This window comes from Crinia signifera, chromosome 2 (assembly GCF_055691185.1).
Source record: "Crinia signifera chromosome 2, ASM5569118v1, whole genome shotgun sequence".
Lineage (NCBI taxonomy): Eukaryota > Metazoa > Chordata > Amphibia > Anura > Myobatrachidae > Crinia > Crinia signifera.
Window position 1 is genome coordinate 393,327,337 of NC_139218.1, and position 27,280 is coordinate 393,354,616.

A 27,280-nucleotide genomic window follows, 5' to 3' on the forward strand; every position below is an offset into this window, starting at 1 on the left:
ATTTGGGTGGGTTATATTGTTTCTGTGCAGAGAGTTAGATTTGGGTGGATTATATTGTTTTTGTGCAGAGAGGTAGATTTGGGTGGATTATATTGTTTCTGTGCAGAGAGAGTTAGATTTGGGAGAGCTATATTGTTTCTGTGCAGAGTAAATACTGGCTGCTTTATTCTTACACTGCAATTTAGATTTCAGTTTGATCACAACCCACCCAAATCTAACTCTCTGCACATCTGCCCCCCCTGCAGCAGCATGGTTTTGTCCATCTGCAAAAATTGCAGCCTTGCCAACAGGATGGAATGGGTTCTATTGGGGATAGTGACATTGCTTCTTGTACACAGTCACCCTGTTAGGATCCTTGCTCTTATTGGAGAACACTATTCCCTACATTATAGTACTCCTCGGTCTGTCCACGTGGGCCTTGCTGGTAAAAGGTGACTTTCCCAGGCAGCCAATGACAGCATATAGAGGGTGGAGCTTGCAGGTGGTTTTTTTTGGACCAGACAACAGGATTTTTATACTTAAATTTATATGTGATGATATATGATCCATCCCCTGTGGTAATATGGTATTCATAATTATTTCCTTACTTTGTTATAGTATAAGGTAGGATACAATTCAGCATTACCACCTAATTACTAAAGTTACATGGATCCCCCGGGGCAAATCAATGCAGCCAATTTTACCTTGGGGGTGGGGGGGGGGGGGGGTCTCGGTCTCTGCAAAATGCAACCAACAAAATTCAATTTTTTTTTAAAATGGCTGCAAAAGATCCACCGATCAGTATTCAATCATGGGCAGTTTCGCAGGAGTGAAAACGGACGCAAATTCGCTAATCCGCACGGTTTTCAATGTTGCTGGATTTTTTTGCACTTGAATTGCATGAGGCGAGTCAAATTCGCTCTAAAAACGGGCAAAAATCACCAATTTATCGCCTGGTAAAAAATCTGCCTGGGATTGAACAACCCCCTGAGTGATAATGCAGCGCCCCCCACCACCTTTCTCATCAGCCACCAGCATTAAGGTGACAGCGCCACCTACTGACGGAACAGGATATTATTTGGATTTCCTTGGCCTGAGGCTATAGAACTTGATACGATAAGTTCAATGAAGTATACTGCAGCCTCTCTTCCAGAACGGAGGCAATATAATATGCAGTATAGTAATAGTTAACAACATAAAGGATAATTACTGGCATAATAGGGTTGGGATCAGTAACAGCTCTTTACAGTACCACTCCCAGACCACGGACATGACAACGACATCCTCTAACAACCAAAGCAAAGGATACAGTAGATTTGTGCTCTGCTCATCGGTACTCTCAGCCGTCTCTGGCTGTTCCCCGGAGCTCTCCAGTGAAGGACTGGTGTTGGGCTGCGTGGAATCACAGTGCGACGACGTATAACCAGACTTACAGCCTTCTGTCTGTTGGCTTCCGGAGGGATCAGCTTTCCCATCGTCATCCATATCAAGTACAGGAGACGTGTCGGGCTCGCGGCTGCTTACTCTCTCCGCAGGCATAGTCTGTACGTCTCTTGGTACTTCTGTATCCCCAGTTATTTTATCTGTCCCATCGTTATCAGAGTCTTCGGAGAATGCTGGCGCAATGCTCTGCACAGGTTGGGTACCCCGATAGGTTCCCAAGGTCTCTTGCAATGGCAGGTCATCCCCCTGGACGCAGTGGAGAGTCCTGGGCTCCTCTTCTGAACTCTCTGACACAGAAGATCTGGCAGGGCTGGGGGTGCTGGGCTGGTCGCAGTCGTGGAGAGAGGATATCACATCAAGTCCACCGGTCAGGGCATATCGGGCTGTCCCCTGATTCGTCCACGGACTCTGTCCTATGAAATCCGGCTCCATGTCCGACAACATACTGGACCAGGGGCTGGTTCTATCGGTAATAGTGCTAAACTCATTAAGAGTCCTTGGCTCGATTAGGTTCTCCTCATACTCCTCATCACTGCCGGCATGGTGGTCTTGTTCTTCATAATCACACTCTGAAATCGGGCTTCCTTCCCTAACCAGTGGTTCCGGCAAGTCATCCATGTTGTGCGCTTTACGAGGTGGTGATCCAGCTGGTGAGAACGGGGGAGTATCTGCGCATAGGCCCTCGCGCTCGTCATCGGACAATTCCTGGTGATCTCTGAGCCGCCCGTTGTCCTCCTGCTGGGTGGTAGGGGTCTCCATCCTTCCGGCATCCAGATTCTGAGCATGGCGTGTAACATCGGGGGTGCTGGGGGGCGCTTCTCTGCATTCAGAGGTTTCCTGAAGACCTGGGAGACAAACTGATGGTGAGTAATTATTCCTATGGCATATTAATAGGATTGAAATAAAAGGGACTTTGCTTTTGAGTTCACAATGGATTATACACTGGGTAACGAGTAAATGACCCACGTACCATAATATAAGGCGGCTAATAACAAGTTCTATACTGGGCTCAGTAATCATTAAACAGTCATTATACAGATATGTGCAGGACATTACCGGTAAGGAGGCTGCTGACTTGGGAGACCAACAGATTCGATTTCCTCAGCAGTATGTGAGCATCGGTGTCCTCTTCTGGGTGAGCCGATGTCTGGGGCGGCACAGAGGATGCCGGGGGCGGCTCAGTGTTAGACAGGTTCCTGTACAGCTTCTGCTGGAAATACTTCTGAATATCATCCAGCTCACTTATATTCTTCCTGTAGGAGCAACAGCATTACATCATTCTCCTGCGACAGAGTATGGCCGAACCCGGGTGACACTGACACAGCTGCACAGTCACCGCGACGCGGCCGCTAGCGGGCACAGTCACCCCCCTGCACAGTCACCCCCCGGAACGCCCGCTAGCGGGCACAGCCACCCCCGACACGCCCGCTAGCGGGCAGTCACCCCCCGGCACAGCCGCTGGCGGGCAGGGTATAGCTACCTGAGTGCAGATAGCAGAGAAGTGCGAGAGGACTGCGGCAGAGCGTCCAGGTGTTCTGCGCTCCGAGTGTTCCGTTCTGCCTGCTGTACCGATTCCTGGAAGCGACGCATGTTCTCCAGGTGTCCGTCATCCCTGCAGATCATGTACAGACATACATGGAATGTGTAACACAATGTGGCATTGTTAATGCAGCTGGTCCAGGTAACACACAGGAACACCTGGCGGATGGACAGCTGCGCTGGGTAGACGTACAGCTCATGGTCACATAGAACAGACATACATGGAATGTGAAACACAATGTGACATTATTAATGCAGCTGGTCCAGGAACACCTGGCGGATGGACAGCTGCGCTGGGTAGAAGTACAGCTCCTGGTCACATAGAACAGACATACATGGAACGTGTAACACAATGTGGCATTGTTAATGCAGCTGGTCATTACAGGTAACACACAGGAACACCTGGCCGATGGACAGCTGCACTGGGTCACATAGAACAGACAACATACAGCTCAGACTCACCTGTCGCAGGGTCCTGTGTAGACATCACGCATGGAAGCTGTGCTGGGAATGGTGTAGCTGCTGAATGAGCCACAGGAAGGGGGGATGGGATGATAGAGGAAAGCTGTACCCGGGGTGACCTGGAAATAAGGGGAGATATAGGGGATCTACTATTAAACACCCACAGAGACATCAATAAAAGAGGGACAGACAAGAAAACGCAACAAGAGGCGCAACCCAAATACACACACCATGAGAGGCAGGGCTGACACACACACCATGAGAGGCGGGGCTGACACACACACCATGAGAGGCGGGGCTGACACACACACCATGAGAGGCGGGGCTGACACACACACCATGAGAGGCGGGGCTGACACACCCACATGCACATAACATGAGAGCACTGATTTTGGCGATTGCACAGGGTGTGGATAGTACATGTTGTCTCTGTGTGTAGATGAGTATTACGCACCTCAGATCGTGTAGTCGCGGTATCGCTCCTCGCCCGTCTCTCCTCCTTTAGTTTGGAAATATTTTCAAGAGGTGTGACGGAAACTTTAATCTGCCCCTGGCACTGCCCGGCAAAGTCACCGATATTGTACCATCCGCAGACAGACTGGAAGCCGGAGAGTAACGGGGAGAGATCGACGGAGGCGAAACCCAGTACTCGCTCCACATCTACCGGAGACCAGAGAGGAGTCAGGGTACACGGGTACAGATACACGGAGAGCAACACTAACATGTAACCCGGACACGTGTGCAGGAGACCAGAGAGGAGTCAGGGCACATATGTACAGACACATGGATAGCAACACTAACGTGTGACCAGGACACGTGCAGGAGACCACGGAGGAGTCAGGGTACACGGGTACAGATACACGGAGAGCAACACTAACGTGTAACACATACACATGTGCAGGAGACCAGAGAGCAGTCAGGGTACACACACACACGGATAGCAACACTAACGTGTAACACGGACACGTGTGCAGGAGACCAGAGAGGAGTCAGGGTACACGGGTACAGACACACGGATAGCAACACTAACGTGTAACATGGGCACGTGCAGGAGACCAGAGAGGAGTCAGGGTACAGGCACACGGATAGCAACACTAACGTGTAACACGGACACGTGTGCAGGAGACCAGAGAGGAGTCAGGGCACACGGGTACAGACACACGGATAGCAACACTAACGTGTAACATGGACACGTGCAAGAGACCAGAGAGGAGTCAGGGTACAGACAGGGGGATAGCAACACTAATGTGTAACACGGACACGTGTGCAGGAGACTAGGGAGGAGTCAGGGTACACGGGTACAGACACAGAGATAGCAACACTAACGTGTAACATGGACACGTGCAAGAGACCAGAGAGGAGTCAGGGTACACGGGTACAGACACACGGAGAGCAACACTAACGTGTAACACATACACATGTGCAGGAGACCAGAGAGGAGTCAGGGCACACGGGTACAGACACACGGATAGCAACACTAACGTGTAACAAGGACACGTGCAAGAGACCAGAGAGGAGTCAGGGTACAGACAGGGGGATAGCAACACTAATGTGTAACACGGACACGTGTGCAGGAGACTAGGGAGGAGTCAGGGTACACGGGTACAGACACAGAGATAGCAACACTAACGTGTAACATGGACACGTGCAAGAGACCAGAGAGGAGTCAGGGTACACGGGTACAGACACACGGAGAGCAACACTAACGTGTAACACATACACATGTGCAGGAGACCAGAGAGGAGTCAGGGCACACGGGTACAGACACACGGATAGCAACACTAACGTGTAACAAGGACACGTGCAGGAGACCAGAGAGGAGTCAGGGTACACGGGTACAGACACACGGATAGCAACACTAACGTGTGACCAGGACACGTGCAGGAGACCACGGAGGAGTCAGGGTACAGACACACGGATAGCAACACTAACGTGTAACAAGGACACGTGCAGGAGACCAGAGCCTCTGGCTAGTTTCCCAGGAGTCTGCAGCAGGCTTACACCCATCTACTTCCCACCAAGGGCCCTATATACTACATGTGTATATATTACCTGCTTTATGCCACACCTTGAACACCAAGGTCTGCTGCGGGTCCAGGAGAAGCTCTTTGCTCAACCTACAGTAACACAAACAAGAATAACAGCCATTTATTCTCTTCGGTCATCTAGGGGACCTCTGGGACGGGAGATAAGGAGATGAGAGGACTCAGTCGTCCTAACAGAGAGAGGGAATCACTGTCCAGGGGATTATACAGCGGTGGCTGGACGAGAGCAGCAGGCCCCATACATAAACCATGAATTATAGGATTGGATTACTACTGGGTCTGGGGCTTGCTTCGGACCAACTGCTCAGTATCGTCATCAATAGCACAGTCTGCGGCCAGCCACACACGTGACACTCCGTGTACTATAACGCCATCATCTCACACGCATGGGAACAGGTGTGACACTCTGTGTACTATAACGCCATCATCTCACGCGCATGGGAACAGGTGTGACACTCAGTGCACTACAACGCCATCATCTCACGCGCATGGGAACAGGTGTGACACTCCGTGCACTACAACGCCATCATCTCACACGCATGGGAACAGGTGTGACACTCCGTGCACTACAACGCCATCATCTCACACGCATGGGAACAGGTGTGACACTCCGTGCACTACAACGCCATCATCTCACGCGCATGGGAACAGGTGTGACACTCAGTGCACTACAACGCCATCATCTCACACGCATGGGAACAGGTGTGACACTCCGTGCACTACAACGCCATCATCTCACGCGCATGGGAACAGGTGTGACACTCCGTGCACTACAACGCCATCATCTCACGCGCATGGGAACAGGTGTGACACTCAGTGCACTATAATGCCATCATCTCACACGCATGGGAACAGATGTGACACTCCGTGTACTATAACGCCATCATCTCACACGCATGGGAACAGGTGTGACACTCCGTGCACTAGAACGCCATCATCTCACACGCATGAGAACAGGTGTGACACTCAGTGCACTAGAACACCATCATCTCACACGCATGGGAACAGATGTGACACTCCGTGTACTATAACGCCATCATCTCACACGCATGGGAATAGATGTGACACTCCGTTTACTATAACGCCATCATCTCACACGCATGGGAACAGGTGTGACACTCCGTTTACTATAACGCCATCATCTCACACGCATGGGAACAGGTGTGACACTCAGTGCACTAGAACACCATCATCTCACACGCATGGGAACAGGTGTGACACTCCATGCACTAGAACGCCATCATCTCACGCGCATGGGAACAGGTGTGACACTCAGTGCACTATAATGCCATCATCTCACACGCATGGGAACAGGTGTGACACTCCGTGCACTAGAACGCCATCATCTCACACGCATGGGAACAGGTGTGACACTCCATGCACTAGAACGCCATCATCTCACGCGCATGGGAACAGGTGTGACACTCAGTGCACTATAACGCCATCATCTCACACGCATGGGAACAGATGTGACACTCCGTGTACTATAACGCCATCATCTCACACGCATGGGAACAGGTGTGACACTCAGTGCACTAGAACGCCATCATCTCACACGCATGGGAACAGGTGTGACACTCCGTGTGCTATAATGTTATCATCTCACACGCATGGGAACAGATGTGACACTCAGTGCACTAGAACGCCATCATCTCACACGCATGGGAACAGATGTGACACTCAGTGCACTAGAACGCCATCATCTCACACGCATGGGAACAGGTGTGACACTCAGTGCACTAGAACGCCATCATCTCACACGCATGGGAATAGATGTGACACTCGGTGCACTATAACGCCATCATCTCACACGCATGGGAACAGATGTGACACTCCGTGTACTATAACGCCACCATCTCACACGCATGGGAATAGATGTGACACTCCGTGTACTATAACGCCATCATCTCACACGCATGGGAACAGGTGTGACACTCAGTGCACTAGAACGCCATCATCTCACACGCATGAGAACAGATGTGACACTCGGTGCACTATAACGCCATCATCTCACACGCATGGGAACAGGTGTGACACTCGGTGCACTAGAACACCATCATCTCACACGCATGGGAACAGAGGTGACACTCCGTGTACTATAACGCCATCATCTCACACGCATGGGAATAGATGTGACACTCCGTTTACTATAACGCCATCATCTCACACGCATGGGAATAGATGTGACACTCCGTTTACTATAACGCCATCATCTCACACGCATGGGAATAGATGTGACACTCCGTGTACTATAACGCCATCATCTCACATGCATGGGAACAGGTGTGACACTCAGTGCACTAGAACACCATCATCTCACACGCATGGGAACAGGTGTGACACTCAGTGCACTAGAACGCCATCATCTCACACGCATGGGAACAGGTGTGACACTCCGTGCACTAGAACAACATCATCTCACACGCATGGGAACAGGTGTGACACTCAGTGCACTATAACGCCATCATCTCACACGCATGGGAAAGGGTATACTATAATGCCATCATCTCACGCGCATGGGAACAGATGTGACACTCAGTGCACTAGAACGCCATCATCTCACACGCATGGGAACAGGTGTGACACTCAGTGCACTAGAACGCCATCATCTCACACGCATGGGAATAGATGTGACACTCGGTGCACTATAACGCCATCATCTCACACGCATGGGAACAGATGTGACACTCCGTGTACTATAACGCCACCATCTCACACGCATGGGAATAGATGTGACACTCCGTGTACTATAACGCCATCATCTCACACGCATGGGAACAGGTGTGACACTCAGTGCACTAGAACGCCATCATCTCACACGCATGAGAACAGATGTGACACTCGGTGCACTATAACGCCATCATCTCACACGCATGGGAACAGGTGTGACACTCGGTGCACTAGAACACCATCATCTCACACGCATGGGAACAGAGGTGACACTCCGTGTACTATAACGCCATCATCTCACACGCATGGGAATAGATGTGACACTCCGTTTACTATAACGCCATCATCTCACACGCATGGGAATAGATGTGACACTCCGTTTACTATAACGCCATCATCTCACACGCATGGGAATAGATGTGACACTCCGTGTACTATAACGCCATCATCTCACATGCATGGGAACAGGTGTGACACTCAGTGCACTAGAACACCATCATCTCACACGCATGGGAACAGGTGTGACACTCAGTGCACTAGAACGCCATCATCTCACACGCATGGGAACAGGTGTGACACTCCGTGCACTAGAACAACATCATCTCACACGCATGGGAACAGGTGTGACACTCAGTGCACTATAACGCCATCATCTCACACGCATGGGAAAGGGTATACTATAATGCCATCATCTCACGCGCATGGGAACAGGTGTGACACTCAGTGCACTAGAACGCAATCATCTCACGCACATGGGAACAGGTGTGACACTCAGTGCACTAGAACGCCATCATCTCACACGCATGGGAACAGGTGTGACACTTGGACCAGGGGAACGGTACCTTGCTTGATGCTGAAAGTTCCACGTCGGGGAGTCTGTGTTGTCCACTATCGGGGTAGCTACAGGGGTTGCGTTACCAGCTACAGGAAATGACACACAGCAGCTGGGTGCGGACACGGCTCTCTCGGTCAGAGGGCTCCCTGTATCGGGAAGTTATAGAGAACACAACAGTAGTGACTTGTTTGCAGTTGGCATCACCTGGAACTCATGTATTACACAGAAGTAACCTATGTCTGCATGGTGTGGCATGGTGGCGTACCTTTCAGGCTGAGGTGCATCGCCCGTTCTACAACTATATTCACAGCAAACGTGTTCTCCGGATCGATATCAGCTGGCTGACTGCTGGAGATCTTCTGAGGACCATCGGGCTGTTCGGACTCATTACTCCCATCGTGATCATCTTGTCCCCCATCAGAAGCCTGCCCGGAGACATCCTGTGCCTCGTCATCCTCACCCAGGCTCTGCTCCTCTGCGGAGCTTGTGCAGTGGGCGGTTACTGAAGGGTGATAGGCGGAGCCCAGGGATAGGTGAGCCCTCACTGCGGCCCCCCACAGATTGGGGGAGTTACGTTTGAACAGGGGATAAACGCCTGTAACATAAGCAGAATGTGTTATCACCCAACACCGAGCAGCTGTCCCCGAGAGGAAACCCCATTGCCCCAGTGCTTTACTAGCATTATCTCCCTAGTTCAGGAGACCACCTCCACCAATGGTGCCTGAACATGATGCATTTTCAGGCTACTGACAACCCTCTGACAGCCTTACAATGTGCCGGGTCTACTTTCAAACGTCCCTTGAATGGTTCCGTTTAGACGCATCATGTTTGAGCACCAATAGGATGCAGGATCTCCAGGAATTCAAGGTTCCAAGTTATGGGATCTCCCTTGGTCTGCTAGTAAAGGATCAGACAAACGCCTCTGACACTGACAAAGTGGCCAAATCAGTAGACGTACCGCTAACCGATAGAGTCCGGGAAGTGTTTTCTGACAGAGCTGTAAGGTCCACATAGGCACATCCGATAAGACGGTCAGTCTCTTGAGGTCTCGGTCCACCGGTGTCCTTGCCGTAGGAGCGCCAGACTTGAATTTCTAACTTCTCCTCCCTCAGGTACCACATTAGAGGCTGGTGCCTCATTAGTTCCATGCTCCTCGACTGCTCAAACACGACGGTCGCCTGCTGGCCATCTTCAGAGAGCGTTGGCCTCTTCAGGGAGGAGCAGACGGCTTCTTTATCGTACAGCTTGTACCTTAGGTAGCAGTAAGTGTTCTTCTGGACGTGTCGGTGCCCTGCCATCAGAAGACAGTGGAGCGGAAGCCAGATCTTGGGAATAGTAACGGACAGGTTGACCAAGTCTTCCCTCTGCCACTCATCCCCAGAATGAGCCCCGACGTCATCCTGGCCTTCACTCCAGCCGAGACCCCGAGCAACCTCCAGCACGCGTTCTCTGTCTGAATGATGAGCGAAGCCAACTGAAAGCTCCAGGCCGCCTACAACATTCTCCAAGATGCCCGGGGAACTGGGCAGCTTGGTGTCCTCCGGTATCATTACTGGGTACCAGCCGGAAATTCCTAAGAGAGAGACAGTCGCTGTAAAACGTTGGTGATGTGGTGCTTCATGTAGGAGTACGCTGACATAGAAGCACACACACACACACACACACACACTTGGGAGAGGCATATAGATATCCTTACAAAGGGGGTGGTTGGGATTAGTTTGGACAAAATCATGCTGCACTGCAGGTGGGGCAGATGTAACATGTGCAATTCTATGTAACGCGCACTGCTGAAAACGTGACATTCCTTCTATGTGACATCAGTTCCCAAGTCCTATACATTGTGGACTATTATGTATTACTTAGTGTATAGACTTACACCCTTTTCACATCACCGCTTCCTCCCAGGGTTTCCAGGGTCTCAGCTCAATGTATGAGGGTCCCCTGAAGAACAGAGGCAATGTCCCATTCACAGTATAAGAAGAGCCGGTCCCCCGGCCCAAGGAGCCGATATCATCTCCAAGCTCCGGCAGAAGACTAATGTGCAGTGCAAACTGTTCCGACACGGGAATAACCCAGGTGGAAGATGTGTAATGAACAGGGTCTGTACCAGGTCTATGAGGGTTTCTAGGGCATCTTATCCTGGAACAGCGCTGTGCCACCTGCCAATCAGGGTCCAAGATCAATGAAGTACTGATGAAGGGAGGGTAATCAATCACCTGATCTCTTGGTGAGAAGATCTCGAGCCGGGATCCTCACCACACCCAGCTGATGGTCACGCGATGGTAGAAGTTTGCTCGCACCGACTGCGGATAAAATCAGACCACGAGTTACTGTAGGTGCAGATAGAACGAGCGATACCTCTGTTATCACCTTACAAATGTTATAGTGCTTCAGCCAATCAGCTGCTGTCATTTTTCAAACACGACAGTTAGGAGCTGATTGGCTGGAGCACCGTTTTTGATTTTTAAGTGATAATTGTATGTATTTAAGACCTGGGGGACAAAAACAAGAGAGATCATTAATGATGATCAGCACACGATGGACAATGGGGGTTATTCTGGTTCACTCGCAAAGGCAAATTCTCTCTCTAATGGACAAAACCACACGCACTGCAATTGGGGCAGATGTAACATGTGCAGAGAGAGTTAGATTTGGGAGGGGGTGTACTTAAAAACTGATCTCTATATTGCAGTGTAAAAATAAAGCAGCCAGTATTTACCCTGCACAGAAACATAACAACTCAATCAAATCTAACTCTCTGCACATATTACATCTGCCTCCCTGCAGTGCATATGGATTTGTCCATTAGAAACTGAATTTGTCTTTGCGTGTGAACCAGAATAACCCCCAATGTGCAGGCACTGGAGAGGAGGCCACATGTATAGAGGAGTCGTCGGTGCACTCTTACCTTGCGTCATGCTCTGGTGCTGAACGGACAGAAGGATCTCAGAGAAGTGAAGGATCTCGGCCAGGCTGCAGGCTTCCCCGCTGCTCCTCTGCGTCACAAGGCTACACGGAAACTCCGAGTGATGGTCAAACTCAGGGCAGAAGCTGCGAGCAACCGTGCGTGTGCTGCGACTCTCCGCCTCCGGCAGGAAAGGCGGGCGGATGGTGATGAAGGCGTTGACGCCGACGTCGGCGCTGTACTGAAAGGAAGGGTCCTGCTGGGCCAGAACTCTGATAGAACATGAGAGAAGAACAAGTCTTTCACCTCTCCATTTATATGGCAGAACATAAAGCAAGAAACGTGATAACCGGAGGCAGGACAGGAGGGGAACAAGGGGAAGATATTCTGGGGGAGCTGCCCAGGTTCTTCCTTAGAGGGCAGGAATTGTTCTAGATCACATACTAGACAGAGAAGGCGGAACCGATGCTGTACCTGGCAGCAGCCTGGAGACCCGCCGCCCGGTGGATCTGGATGGATAGAGAGACCATGCGAGTGGCCAACATTCCCACCGGGTTCCTGACGGAGTGCCGATAGCTCACGTTTACACTCAGGAGACCTGGAAATATTACAGAGCGGTCAGTACAATTTGCACCACACACACACACACGCACACATGCATGCACGGTGGCTTTATGGGAACAGGGTTACCGGAGGATGGAGGGCGAGTCTCTGCCGGGATCTCACTGGTTGGGGTAAGCGGCAAACAGAACGCCTGGATTCCCACCTCCTCCCGGTGGTGCATGGTCACCATGGCGCAGAGACGGGACAGCGGCAGGACCCCTTTGGCCACCATCTGGTCCCGGACATTGGGGTAGTAGTACCTGCATGGGATTAGAACATAAACCACCTGTGTCTTTAGGGGGATACATTGTGGCATTATTATAGCGCCTGTAGTATTTACATCCATTATAATATAGATGTAGATATGTTATCAGTAGCACACGCCGACAAATACTCCCGATGTCGGCTGTCAACTCACATGGGGAGGGGCATTTCCTCAGCCTGGGCCATGAAGAGTCCTCTCTGTAATGTATTCTCTTGTAGGGATTAGCCCACAATACAGAGATAGGCCGCTAATCCCTACACGAGAATACAATATAGAGACCACAGGTGCAGGTGTAAGCATAGAAGGTGTATAACATGGCGCACAGAACCCAGCGCAGTGTAACACCCAGATCAGTCCTATCGCTGCCACATAGAACCCAGTGCAGTTTAATACTCAGATCAGTCCTATCGCTGCCCCATAGAACGCAGCGCAGTGTAACACCCAGATCAGTCCTATCGCTGCCGCATAGAACCCAGTGCAGTGTAATACTCAGATCAGTCCTATCGCTGCCACATAGAACCCAGCGCAGTGTAATGCTCAGATCAGTCCTATCGCTGCCGCATAGAACCCTAGCGCAGTGTAACAGCCAGATCAGTCCTATCGCTGCCACATAGAACCCAGTGCAGTGTAATACTCAGATCAGTCCTATCGCTGCCACATAGAACCCAGCGCAGTGTAATGCTCAGATCAGTCCTATCGCTGCCCCATAGAACGCAGCGCAGTGTAATAGCCAGATCAGTCCTATCGAGGCCGCACAGAACGCAGCGCAGTGTAATAGCCAGATCAGTCCTATCGCTGCCCCACAGAACGCAGCGCAGTGTAACACTCAGATCAGTCCTATCGCTGCCACATAGAACCCAGTGCAGTGTAATGCTCAGATCAGTCCTATCGCTGCCCCACAGAACCCAGCGCAGTGTAATACTCAGACCAGTCCTATCGCTGCCCCATAGAACCCAGCGCAGTGTAACACCCAGATAAGTCCTATCGCTGCCCCATAGAACGCAGCGCAGTGTAACACCCAGATCAGTCCTATCGCTGCCCCATAGAACGCAGCGCAGTGTAACACCCAGATCAGTCCTATCGCTGCCCCATAGAACGCAGCGCAGTGTAACACCCAGATCAGTCCTATCGCTGCCGCACAGAACCCAGCGCAGTGTAACACCCAGGATCAGTCCTATCGCTGCCCCATAGAACTCAGCGCAGTGTAACACCCAGATCAGTCCTATGGCTGCTGCACAGAACCCAGCGCAGTGTAACAGCCAGATCAGTCCTATCGCTAGTGCACAGAACCCAGCGCAGTGTAATAGCCAGATCAGTCCTATCGCTGTCCCATAGAACCCAGCGCAGTGTAATAGCCAGATCAGTCCTATCGCTGCCCCATAGAACGCAGCGAAGTGTAACACCCAGATCAGTCCTATCGCTGCCCCATAGAACGCAGCGCAGTGTAACACCCAGATCAGTCCTATCGCTGCCACATAGAACGCATCGCAGTGTAATAGCCAGATCAGTCCTATCGCTGCCCCACAGAACGCAGCGCAGTGTAACACCCAGATCAGTCCTATCGCTGCCCCATAGAACGCAGCGCAGTGTAACAGCCAGATCAGTCCTATCGCTGCCACATAGAACCCTAGAGCAGTGTAATACTCAGATCAGTCCTATCGCTGCCGCAGAGAACCCAGCGCAGTGTAACAGCCAGATCAGTCCTATCGCTGCCACATAGAACCCAGCGCAGTGTAACACCCAGTTCAGTCCTATCGCTGCCCCATAGAACTCAGCGCAGTGTAATACTCAGATCAGTCCTATCGCTGTCCCATAGAACCCAGCGCAGATCAGTCCTATCGCCGCCGCACAGAACCCAGCGCAGTGCAACAGCCAGATCAGTCCTATCGCTGCCGCACAGAACCCAGCGCAGTGTAATACTCAGACCAGTCCTATCGCTGCCCCATAGAACCCAGCGCAGTGTAACACCCAGATCAGTCCTATCGCTGCCCCATAGAACGCAGCGCAGTGTAACACCCAGATCAGTCCTATCGCTGCCCCATAGAACGCAGCGCAGTGTAACACCCAGATCAGTCCTATCGCTGCCCCATAGAACGCAGCGCAGTGTAACACCCAGATCAGTCCTATCGCTGCCCCATAGAACGCAGCGCAGTGTAACACCCAGATCAGTCCTATCGCTGCCGCACAGAACCCAGCGCAGTGTAACACCCAGGATCAGTCCTATCGCTGCCCCATAGAACTCAGCGCAGTGTAACACCCAGATCAGTCCTATGGCTGCTGCACAGAACCCAGCGCAGTGTAACAGCCAGATCAGTCCTATCGCTAGTGCACAGAACCCAGCGCAGTGTAATAGCCAGATCAGTCCTATCGCTGTCCCATAGAACCCAGCGCAGTGTAATAGCCAGATCAGTCCTATCGCTGCCCCATAGAACGCAGCGAAGTGTAACACCCAGATCAGTCCTATCGCTGCCCCATAGAACGCAGCGCAGTGTAACACCCAGATCAGTCCTATCGCTGCCCCATAGAACGCATCGCAGTGTAATAGCCAGATCAGTCCTATCGCTGCCCCACAGAACGCAGCGCAGTGTAACACCCAGATCAGTCCTATCGCTGCCCCATAGAACGCAGCGCAGTGTAACAGCCAGATCAGTCCTATCGCTGCCACATAGAACCCAGCGCAGTGTAACACCCAGATCAGTCCTATCGCTGCCCCATAGAACGCAGCGCAGTGTAACACCCAGATCAGTCCTATCGCTGCCCCATAGAACGCAGCGCAGTGTAACACCCAGATCAGTCCTATCGCTGCCCCATAGAACGCAGCGCAGTGTAACACCCAGATCAGTCCTATCGCTGCCCCATAGAACGCAGCGCAGTGTAACACCCAGATCAGTCCTATCGCTGCCGCACAGAACCCAGCGCAGTGTAACACCCAGGATCAGTCCTATCGCTGCCCCATAGAACTCAGCGCAGTGTAACACCCAGATCAGTCCTATGGCTGCTGCACAGAACCCAGCGCAGTGTAACAGCCAGATCAGTCCTATCGCTAGTGCACAGAACCCAGCGCAGTGTAACAGCCAGATCAGTCCTATCGCTGCTGCACAGAACCCAGCGCAGTGTAATAGCCAGATCAGTCCTATCGCTGTCCCATAGAACCCAGCGCAGTGTAATAGCCAGATCAGTCCTATCGCTGCCCCATAGAACGCAGCGAAGTGTAACACCCAGATCAGTCCTATCGCTGCCCCATAGAACGCAGCGCAGTGTAACACCCAGATCAGTCCTATCGCTGCCCCATAGAACGCATCGCAGTGTAATAGCCAGATCAGTCCTATCGCTGCCCCACAGAACGCAGCGCAGTGTAACACCCAGATCAGTCCTATCGCTGCCCCATAGAACGCAGCGCAGTGTAACAGCCAGATCAGTCCTATCGCTGCCACATAGAACCCTAGAGCAGTGTAATACTCAGATCAGTCCTATCGCTGCCGCAGAGAACCCAGCGCAGTGTAACAGCCAGATCAGTCCTATCGCTGCCGCACAGAACCCAGCGCAGTGTAATAGCCAGATCAGTCCTATCGCTGCCGCACAGAACTTAGCGCAGTGTAACACCCAGATCAGTCCTATCGCTGCCACATAGAACCCTAGAGCAGTGTAATACTCAGATCAGTCCTATCGCTGCCACATAGAACCCAGCGCAGATCAGTCCTATCGCCGCCGCACATAACCCAGCGCAGTGCAACAGCCAGATCAGTCCTATCGCTGCCGCACAGAACCCAGCGCAGTGTAATAGCCAGATCAGTCCTATCGCTGCCGCAGAGAACCCAGCGCAGTGTAACAGCCAGATCAGTCCTATCGCTGCCACATAGAACCCAGCGCAGTGTAACACCCAGTTCAGTCCTATCGCTGCCCCATAGAACTCAGCGCAGTGTAATACTCAGATCAGTCCTATCGCTGTCCCATAGAACCCAGCGCAGATCAGTCCTATCGCCGCCGCACAGAACCCAGCGCAGTGCAACAGCCAGATCAGTCCTATCGCTGCCGCACAGAACCCAGCGCAGTGTAATAGCCAGATCAGTCCTATCGCTGCCACATAGAACCCAGTGCAGATCAGTCCTATCGCTGCCACATAGAACCCAGCGCAGTGTAACACCCAGATCAGTCCTATCGCTGCCCCATAGAACTCAGCGCAGTGTAATACTCAGATCAGTCCTATCGCTGTCCCATAGAACCCAGCGCAGATCAGTCCTATCGCCGCCGCACAGAACCCAGCGCAGTGCAACAGCCAGATCAGTCCTATCGCTGCCGCACAGAACCCAGCGCAGTGTAATAGCCAGATCAGTCCTATCGCTGCCGCACAGAACCCAGCGCAGTGTAACACCCAGATCAGTCCTATCGCTGCCACATAGAACCCTAGAGCAGTGTAATACTCAGATCAGTCCTATCGCTGCCACATAGAACCCAGCGCAGATCAGTCCTATCGCAGCCGCACATAACCCAGCGCAGTGCAACAGCCAGATCAGTCCTATCGCTGCCGCACAGAACCCAGCGCAGTGTAACAGCCAGATCAGTCCCATCGCTGCCGCACAGAACCCAGCGCAGTGTAATACTCAGATCAGTCCTATCGCTGTCCCATAGAACCCAGCGCAGTGTAATAGCCAGATCAGTCCTATCGCTGCCCCACAGAACGCAGCGCAGTGTAACACCCAGATCAGTCCTATCGCTGCCCCATAGAACGCAGCGCAGTGTAACACCCAGATCAGTCCTATCGCTGCCGCAGAGAACCCAGCGCAGTGTAACAGCCAGATCAGTCCTATCGCTGCCACATAGAACCCAGCGCAGTGTAACACCCAGTTCAGTCCTATCGCTGCCCCATAGAACTCAGCGCAGTGTAATACTCAGATCAGTCCTATCGCTGCCGCAGAGAACCCAGTGCAGTGTAATACTCAGATCAGTCCTATCGCTGTCCCATAGAACCCAGCGCAGATCAGTCCTATCGCCGCCGCACAGAACCCAGCGCAGTGCAACAGCCAGATCAGTCCTATCGCTGCCGCACAGAACCCAGCGCAGTGTAATAGCCAGATCAGTCCTATCGCTGCCGCACAGAACTTAGCGCAGTGTAACACCCAGATCAGTCCTATCGCTGCCACATAGAACCCTAGAGCAGTGTAATACTCAGATCAGTCCTATCGCTGCCACATAGAACCCAGCGCAGATCAGTCCTATCGCCGCCGCACATAACCCAGCGCAGTGCAACAGCCAGATCAGTCCTATCGCTGCCGCACAGAACCCAGCGCAGTGTAATAGCCAGATCAGTCCTATCGCTGCCGCACAGAACCCAGCGCAGTGTAACAGCCAGATCAGTCCTATCGCTGCCGCACAGAACCCAGCGCAGTGTAATACTCAGATCAGTCCTATCGCTGCCGCACAGAACCCAGCGCAGTGTAACAGCCAGATCAGTCCTATCGCTGCCGCACAGAACCCAGCGCAGTGTAATAGCCAGATCAGTCCTATCGCTGCCGCACAGAACCCAGCGCAGTGCAATAGCCAGATCAGTCCTATCGCTGCCCCATAGAACCCAGCACAGTGTAACACCCAGATCAGTCCTATCGCTGCTGCACATAAACACAGAGCAAGTCCCATCAGCTGCATGAGCACCACTTACCGGCACCAGACTTCGAATGTCATCCCCCCTCCCCCGGACAGGCCCTGCGTGGAGAAAGCACCGAGCAGCAACCTCTGTAACGGAGTGTCAGACGGAGCAGCCAAGGAATGGCTCTGCCGATCATTAAACACGGGATCCGGTACACAGAGAGTGGTGGCGGTGCGCACCGGCTTCAGACTGATACCTGGAACACAGAGATATAACAGTAACACTCAGTGCAGATGTCAGCATGTCAATAATGTGTTTCTATGGAGCAATAACCGCTGTCAGCACAACAATAGGGGAAAATGCACTAGAAATAGGACACACTAACTTGTTACTATTAGCAACAGCTAATTTTGCCTTAGCACTAGTTTTATAAATATACTGCAACTATGTACAGAAAGACCGGCACAAATAACGGGTGGTCCACATACCTCTCTCGGGCAGCTCTGGTCCCAGGCCGGGGGCTGTAGACTGTACAGGGAAGTAATACTGTATAAAGCAGTCCGCTTCCCCCCACACCGTTGACTGCAGAGGAGTGAGACCCTTCACGTTCTCCACGTGTATCTCAAAGACGTGATCGGTTGTGCTCTCCGAAGCTCTAATAACCTGAGAAGAGAGAACACAAGACAGGGGGCGGTCAGCCTCGGCAACCACGACAGGGGGCGGTCAGCCTCGGCAACCACGACAGGGGGCGGTCAGCCTCGGCAACCACGACAGGGGGCGGTCAGCCTCGGCAACCACGACAGGGGGCGGTCAGCCTCGGCAACCACGACAGGGGGCGGTCAGCCTCGGCAACCACGACAGGGGGCGGTCAGCCTCGGCAACCACGACAGGGGGCGGTCAGCCTCGGCAACCACGACAGGGGGCGGTCAGCCTCGGCAACCACGACAGGGGGCGGTCAGCCTCGGCAACCACGACAGGGGGGGGCCCGTCAGCCTCGGCAACCAAGACAGAGGGCGTCAGCCTAGGCAACCAAGACAGAGGGTGTCAGCCTAGGGCAAACAAGGCAGAGGGCGTCAGTCTAGGGCAAACAAGGCAGAGGGCGTCAGTCTAGGGCAAACAAGGCAGAGGGCGTCAGTCTAGGGCAAACAAGGCAGAGGGCGTCAGTCTAGGGCAAACAAGGCAGAGGGCATCAGTCTAGGGCAGGGACGGGGAACCTTCAGCCCTCCAGCTGTTGTGGAACTACACATCCCAGCATGCCTTGTTACAGTTTTTGCTATGTGGCCATGTTACAACTGTTGCAGGGCATGCTGGGATGTGTAGTTCAACAACAGCTGGAGAGCCGAAGGTTCCCCATCCCTGGTCTAGGGCAAACAAGGCAGAGGGCGTCAGTCTAGACACCAACGACTCAGGAAAACAAAATGTGTCTTTATCTCAATGACAGTCATGTCTGTACCTCCAGCGATGGCTGTGGTGGATCCAGAAAATGTGCCGGCCTCGGAGGCTGAACAGACGAAGCCCCCACCTCACTCTGTAATCTCTGCAGCGCCATCACTTGGTCACCCGATCCCATGGCAAGCAAAACCTTCAGCCGGCCCCGCTCCTCGCCACTAAGCATGTCGGCGACCGGTACAAAGCTGTCCACCGCAACCACCGGATACTGCGCTTGGAGCAAGAGCCGGCAGACCTTCTGATCACTGCACAAAGACAAGCAAATCATCAGCACAACCGCTGCCACAATACACACTTACTCCACATTTACCACAGAGGTCACAAAGGAAAACGATCGCTGTTCTGCATAAGAAGGCTCGGTACTTGTGTAGTTTCATGGCGCCGTGCGTCTGAGTCCCCTTGCGGGGCTCGCTTCGCTCGCCCACGCTGCGGGCTCAGTGGCTCGCTACGCTATTTAAAATCAACTCCATGCCAACATGCTGGCGCCGTGAAACTACACAAGTACCGAAGGTTCCATGTAACATACATTAATGTGGGGACCTGTGGTACAGTGTGGGGACTGTAGTGAATGTACGTTCAATGCTGCCCTCTAGTGGACGGATGTAGATGATACCAGTTCCAGCAGAATGACAACACTACTAAGCAGTCACCTGAAAGACATGTAGAACTGGTGCAGCGGGAGCTTTGCCAATCCCAACAGCTGGTCTGTCCCGGAGGTGGGAGCTTTATTCCAGACCTCAATGACCATGACGTTGTTCTTCATTCTCTCAAGGAGCCGGCGGGTCAGAGACACAGGAGCCACCTGGCAGGAGGAAAACAGCCTTATACAGTGAGACGGAAGACACGGGACACCTGATCATATCTGCATATATGTGCGTCAGTGATTGGGGGTAAGAAGAAGACACGGGACACCTGATCATATCCGCATATATGTGCGTCAGTGATTGGGGGTAATAAGAAGACATGGATCTGGTCATTAGTGGTGGTCTAATATGCAGCAATTACATGCCAGGAATCAGGAGATGACGGAGGCAGGACTGTATACGTAATATAAGCGCTGATTCAGAGACACACTCGCAGCTGCGTTACCGTACTCAGAGGATGTAGCACTGACGCTGGGAATGTACTGAGATGTCCACAGGCCGTATGGCAAAGCCAAGCATCTGAATAGAAATACGCAGCGGTGGTCGCAGGTACTCCGATAAGGATATGGTTACGCAGAATGGCTGCAGGAATTCCGCCACGTGTTCAGCACATGGGATCGCAGTTGTAGGCTGAGACCGTCCCGAAAACGGTTACATTGCATCTGCGTTTTTGCTGCCACTACCTGTTACCGACCCCAAACGGTCCGACGGTCAATCATTTTACCTATACATCCTCATCAAGCGACACTGTTACCTTGGTGCTTGCGCAGTATTGCCGACTGCGGGACGATAAATCGCTCAACTCTGTATAGAACGGAATCGTGCACATCTCTGAATAAGGCCCACTTAACATCAAAATCAAATGGTGAAATGAACTGCATCTGTTTCTTTGGAGACAGCACAGAAACTGGCGGCGAAAGGCAGCTCCCCTCACAGACAGCACAGAAGCCATCAGCTCCCCTCACAGACAGCAAAGAAGCCATTAGCTCCGCTGGCAGACTTGCACAGAAGCAGGCAGGACGGACAGCGCACCTGGGAACACTACAGAGACTGGCAGAGAGGGCATCTCACCTGAGAGAAGTTGAACACAGGCTGGGTACTGCCCCACACCACGGCCGAGCGAGTGGCTTCCTGGCAAGAGAGAAGCTTGAAGTTCAGGTACGGATTACAGGAGTCTGTGCCACAGGTTAACCCCTTCCCTTCAGGCACCAGGAGGACAACATGGAGTAATAAGCTGCTCTCCTCGGATGTCTCACGTGACCCTTCTGCTGGGGTCTGATGAAGGACATTCTGCATAGCTGGCATGTGGAACGGCTCTGTCCGATTCTCAGGCGGAGGCCCGGTGTCTGGCTGGTCTGCAGGGGCTGCGATGCTCAGGCTGTGCCCGGCAGGAGAGGGTGAGCTTTCCCGCAATCTCTCTGGGTTACCTGTCACGTCTCTGCTCTCCCCAGCAATGGCCACAGAGACCTGTCAGAGGCAAAAAACATGGCAGGAAATCTACTTGTCTTGTGCCAAGGGGCAGTAATGTGACCTACCCTTGTGCCTGGCTTTCTCTACTCAATATTATTGCCCCTTTAAATCTTGCGGCCAAAACTGCCAATTACATGGTGCCTTCGAATGTGGCCTCTCGGTAAATTTACCCCAAACTGACCATCAAAAATAACAATGATTATGGTGAGAACCCCAATCAGCTTCATCCAGCGCCCAGGGTGTGTGGGGTAATCACTGCCAGGAAAACCCCCAAACTGCATGTACTCACCTATTGCCAGGGGGAGTGATAAAGTACCAAACAGCTCCTAACTGCCATGTTACAGGAGGTGGGGTAGATGCATTAAGCCTGGTAAAGAGATAAAGTGGAAGGTGGTACCACACCAGCCAATCAACTCCTGTCCTTTCTCAAACACAGCTGATTGGCTGGTGCGTTACCACCTTCCACTATCTTCACAAGGCTTAATGCATCCACTCCTCTGAATAGGAAATGATTGACTGGTATCTACTTACTTTATCTCTCGCCAAGGCTTCGTACAGAGGCCTCATCATAGAGGCAATAGATCAGACACCTGCTATGATATATGCAGCTTGTGGGTTCTCCTTGCTGTGATTACATACACTCTGGGTGATAAATGAAGCGTAAAAAAATGCCAGTCAGGAGCTGAATGGATGATACTTTATCTCTCTCCAAATGTTGATCCTGCTGGGCTTACATAATATTTAGAGAGTTATGGCTGCAGGCCTAACAATACCTTCAGCGGCCCAACACCTGCCACTGCCCGCTGGGTCTCCGAGCAGCGCACTGGAAGTGAGAGTGAGACGGAGAGATCTTCAGAGCGCAGAACATCTCGCAGAGGCAGGACGGCAGAACCCAGTAACTCAGCCTGGGGGCGGCACAGAGAAACATGGAAGAAATGAGACGGGAAATAGGAGAACACACACATGGCATTTATAGACATTGCTACACTGAGTAATGACAGTAATAAATAGATGCTAACAGCACCAGGGGGAGGAGTCTGCATGAGCGAGGGTTGTATTACTGGCAGAAGTACATAGATGCTAATAGCAGCAGGGGGAGGAGTCTGCAGGAGTGAGGGTTGTACTAATGACAGCAGTACATAGATGCTAATAGCAGCAGGGGGAGGAGTCTGCAGGAGTGAGGGTTGTACTAATGACAGCAGTACATAGATGCTAATAGCACCAGGGGGAAGAGTCTGCATGAGCGAGGGTTGCATTGCTCACAGCAGTACATAGATGCTAATAGCACCAGGGGGAGGAGTTTGCATGAGCGAGGGTTGTATTACTAGCAGCAGTACATAGATGCTAATAGCACCAGGGAGAGGAGTCTGCATGAGCGAGGGTTGTATTAATGACAGCAGTACATAGATACTAATAGCACCAGAGGGAGGAGTCTGCATGAGCGAGGGTTGTATTACTAACAGCAGTACATAGATGCTAATAGCACAAGGGGGAGGAGTCTGCATGAGCGAGGGTTGTATTACTGGCAGCAGTACATAGATGCTAATAGCAGCAGGGGGAAGAGTCTGCAGGAGTGAGGGTTGTACTAATGACAGCAGTACATAGATGCTAATAGCAGCAGGGGGAGGAGTCTGCAGGAGTGAGGGTTGTACTAATGACAGCAGTACATAGATGCTAATAGCACCAGGGGGAGGAATCTGCATGAGCGAGGGTTGTATTAATGACAGCAGTACATAGATACTAATAGCACCAGAGGGAGGAGTCTGCATGAGCGAGGGTTGTATTACTGACAGCAGTACATAGATGCTAACAGCACCAGGGGGAGGAGTCTGCATGAGCGAGAGTTGTATTGCTGGCAGCAGGGGGAGGAGTCTGCATGAGCAAGGGTTGTATTACTGACAGCAGTACATAGATGCTAACAGCACCAGGGGGAGGTGTCTGCATGAGCGAGGGTTGTATTGCTGGCAGCAGGGGGAGGAGTCTGCATGAGCAAGGGTTGTATTACTGACAGCAGTACATAGATGCTAATAGCACCAGGGGGAGGAGTCTGTATGAGCGAGGGTTGTATTACTGACCACAGTACATAGATGCTAATAGCACCAGGGGGAAGAGTCTGTATGAGCAAGGGTTGTATTACTGACCACAGTACATAGATGCCAATAGCACCAGGGGGAGGAGTCTGTATGAGCGAGGGTCGTATTACTGACAGCAGTACATAGATGCTAATAGCACATGGGGGAGGAGTCTGCATGAGCGAGGGTTGTATTACTGACCACAGTACATAGATGCTAATAGCAGCAGGGGGAGGAGTCTGCATGAGCGAGGGTTGTATTACTGACAGCAGTACATAGATGCTAATAGCACCAGGGGGAGGAGTCTGCATGAGCGAGGGTTGTACCTTTTTCTGGGTCCCCTTTCTCAGGTAGATGGTGAAGGTCAGGTCGGCGTTCCACCAGTTTTGGATCATGTGTCCGCTGAAGAAGACCGGAAACACAAATCTCTGCTGGAACGTCACAACTGCAGAGGAGACAGATTACAGGGCTGCAATGCTGCGGCTACAGTACAGTGCTGCGGCTACAGTGCAGTGCAGCGGCTACAGTGCAATGCAGCGGCTACAGTGCAGTGCTGCGGCTACAGTGCAGGGTAAATAATAAAGTAGCTCTATTGTAACCGTCAGACCATATACAGTCATCAGGAGGGCAGAACAGGGTCTATGATCAGCACCAATCACAAACATCCTGGTCTCTTAACAAGGATGCGCAGAGGTGTCTGAGGTGTTCCCTGACGTTTCTTCAGGTGACACCCAGCGGCCAGACTCCCCATTACCCATTTAAACATCCATGTTCTTCATCCCATTCCCGACTGCAGGACTTTCTTCGGGCTGCACCCACTCTGTGGAATGCCCTCCCAAGCACAATAAGACTCCTCCAGTCTCCAAAACCTATAAGCGTTCCCTAAAATCTCATCTCTTCAGGCAAGCTTCTCAAATTCCAGAACCAGTCACAGAACCTTGCGTTCTGGTTTAATCGATGCAATAAAGAATACAGTATCTATCCTTATGTATCAATGCCTATTTCCCTATAGATTGTAAGCTTGCGAGCAGGGCCCTCCTACATTTTGACTGTCTGTAAATACCATGTTTGTTGTATCACTGTCTCCTTTGTAAAGCGCAACGGAATATGCTGTGCTATATAAGAAACTGTTAATAAATAAATAAATAAATAAATACCTCCTCTCACTAGGGAGAACTGAGGGAACACTGGCCGCAGCTGGCAGTCCAATAGAAATAGACTCAAGAACAGGGAAATGGAATCGTTCCACAGAAGGGAACCAGGAGTTGTCCCGTGACTAGAGAATAATCCTCATATTATATTATTTAATAATGTACAATAGAGTCGATGACCCCTTACCTCCGCCGGCGATCTTGTTTGACACCAGCCGGGTGATCTCATTGGCCGCAGTCACCTGTCCGGCTTTGTTTTTGGAGGACACAGGAAAACGGAATTCGAGGAAGAAGGTTCTGCCGGCGGGAGAGAGAGCGGAGGAATTAGTGTCTGCGCTATAATGGCGATCTCAGAAACCGCTTCTCACTGCTCATGGGCCGGAGTCAGGTGCACCGGTTAATGTGGGCGGAGCTGTGCCATAATTACAGGTATGCGGGTTCGGTTTTACCCGGATCTCAAAGCGGGACCTTATTGGCTATCCAAAACACATGACAGGCGGTAGCCAATCCCCTTGTTATGGTGCGAGCTGATAACATTTACACATACGCTCGCAAGCGCCTGCACACAGGAAAAACGATTTGGGCATAGGTGCGGTCTGCACCTTTACCCGTGTACAGACCCCCACCATCAATAGAGGGGCTGAATTAGCTGCTCTAAGAGCGGGTCTGAATCGCCCCGAAGTGCAGACCTATTGCAGAGAGGGCACTCCTTCTGGCAAATGGGGGGTTTCTGGGCGATGACCGAACAATTGCACGGATCAGTGCAGTGGGAGGGTCATGGGCATTTAAGGGGGCTTCTGTAGCGTGCGGAGGGAGATGGAGCTTCTGTGCGGGTACACTGCAAATCCCACTACTAGATGGCTGCAGAGAACAGCGAGTGGCGCAGTCTCCGGCCAGCACAGAGGCAGACGCACAGATGCATTAGCACAAGGCAGTAACTCGGCAGCTGCAGATACCCCGGATATATAGATAGGTGATAGGGGGCTGTAACGGTTACACACAATATAGAGACAGGTGGAGATCACTCTCTGTACAAGTCTCATATCCAAGGAATGATTCAATTCTAATTTACAACAGAAATACCGTTTTATGGAGGGTGCAGGCCGCGGGGGTCTCCCCGTGCTGCTTCGCTTGTTGGGTGTGACCGGTGCGCTCTCTTGCTGGACCTTTAAAGACTCCACGATGACCCGTGCCACGTGCATCCGACCCAGAAGCGCCAGGCGGTCAACCGTCAGCTCTATGGCTTCAGACCTCGCTGGTACTTCATCGGGAAGCTCGGCAGACCTGTGCGATATGAATGGCAATATGTACATTTACTGGGGTTACCGAAACACTTGGCACACCATTATATTCACCCTCTCTGCCAACATGGATGGGGAAGTAAAATCAAGTCGGTTTAAAGAAAAAGAAAAAATAGCAAAACTATGGCAATGCATGCTGGAGAGCCACAGGTTGCCTAAAGAACCAGCAGGAAGAAGACGCAGCAGCTCTCAGTGGACCAGGAGGACTGGTGGTACGGATAGTGCAAGGGGAAGAACAAAAGGGAAGACGGCCCGGTCAGAGAGCTAACACTCTAAAGGCCAATAGCTAGAAAGGAGAGACAACACAAATCCGGTATTAGATCTGTTGGTCTTGCAGCAGGAGCTGTACAACTTCCAAACCTAATAGATGTTGGGTGAAGCGGACTTTCTGCTCTCCAGCATGACCTCAGGCTCATGGTCTTATGGACAATGGCATCACCCAGCAGCCTCGCAGTTAAAGCCAGCTGAACTTAACCCTGATGAGGAAAAGGTCCCGGACTCAGCTGGACCTGCCATAGAGGAGGAGTCCATGACCGGTCTCTGGTCACCTTGTGAATGTCCATGTACCAGGTCCTTCTAGACATCCCTGTAACCAGAATCACCTGAACGATTTCTCATTTGGCATTCCTTAGTACAAGCTGGAATGATGCCATCAGTGGGAACAGATAGATCAGAATACACCTACAAAACTGCCTGGGGAATCTTTTACCGAGGAGCAGAACTGCGCCACCTAGTGGTGCAGCGGAGATGTCACTATGATATTGACACCTGTGTGTCTGCCTGCTTACATCCTTCTGGGTGCAGAGATCATCGTCCGGCACGGCGGCTGTAGCTGATGCATGATCTTGCTGGTTTCCAGCATT

The 27,280-nt window shown here is 51.9% G+C and overlaps 1 protein-coding gene across 1 annotated transcript in view; it reads right to left on the reverse strand.

Annotated features, from left to right (window-relative positions):
* C2CD3 (C2 domain containing 3 centriole elongation regulator) overlaps positions 1 to 27,280 on the reverse strand; it is a 46,960-nt gene that overhangs the window by 9,485 nt on the left and 10,195 nt on the right. The window contains exons 10-31 of the mRNA XM_083170471.1: positions 26,200 to 26,400; positions 25,304 to 25,413; positions 24,292 to 24,410; positions 22,667 to 22,798; positions 21,495 to 21,890; positions 20,430 to 20,581; positions 19,784 to 20,024; positions 18,819 to 18,993; positions 18,403 to 18,586; positions 12,569 to 12,741; positions 12,353 to 12,476; positions 11,882 to 12,150; positions 11,190 to 11,276; positions 9,932 to 10,546; positions 9,239 to 9,568; positions 8,981 to 9,119; positions 5,476 to 5,540; positions 3,878 to 4,083; positions 3,424 to 3,542; positions 2,903 to 3,034; positions 2,479 to 2,675; positions 1,289 to 2,267 (exon numbers count right to left, since the gene is read on the reverse strand). Coding sequence (XP_083026597.1) covers positions 1,289 to 2,267; positions 2,479 to 2,675; positions 2,903 to 3,034; positions 3,424 to 3,542; positions 3,878 to 4,083; positions 5,476 to 5,540; positions 8,981 to 9,119; positions 9,239 to 9,568; positions 9,932 to 10,546; positions 11,190 to 11,276; positions 11,882 to 12,150; positions 12,353 to 12,476; positions 12,569 to 12,741; positions 18,403 to 18,586; positions 18,819 to 18,993; positions 19,784 to 20,024; positions 20,430 to 20,581; positions 21,495 to 21,890; positions 22,667 to 22,798; positions 24,292 to 24,410; positions 25,304 to 25,413; positions 26,200 to 26,400 — 5,145 coding nt within the window. The remainder of the gene's footprint in view (positions 1 to 1,288; positions 2,268 to 2,478; positions 2,676 to 2,902; positions 3,035 to 3,423; positions 3,543 to 3,877; positions 4,084 to 5,475; positions 5,541 to 8,980; positions 9,120 to 9,238; positions 9,569 to 9,931; positions 10,547 to 11,189; positions 11,277 to 11,881; positions 12,151 to 12,352; positions 12,477 to 12,568; positions 12,742 to 18,402; positions 18,587 to 18,818; positions 18,994 to 19,783; positions 20,025 to 20,429; positions 20,582 to 21,494; positions 21,891 to 22,666; positions 22,799 to 24,291; positions 24,411 to 25,303; positions 25,414 to 26,199; positions 26,401 to 27,280) is intronic.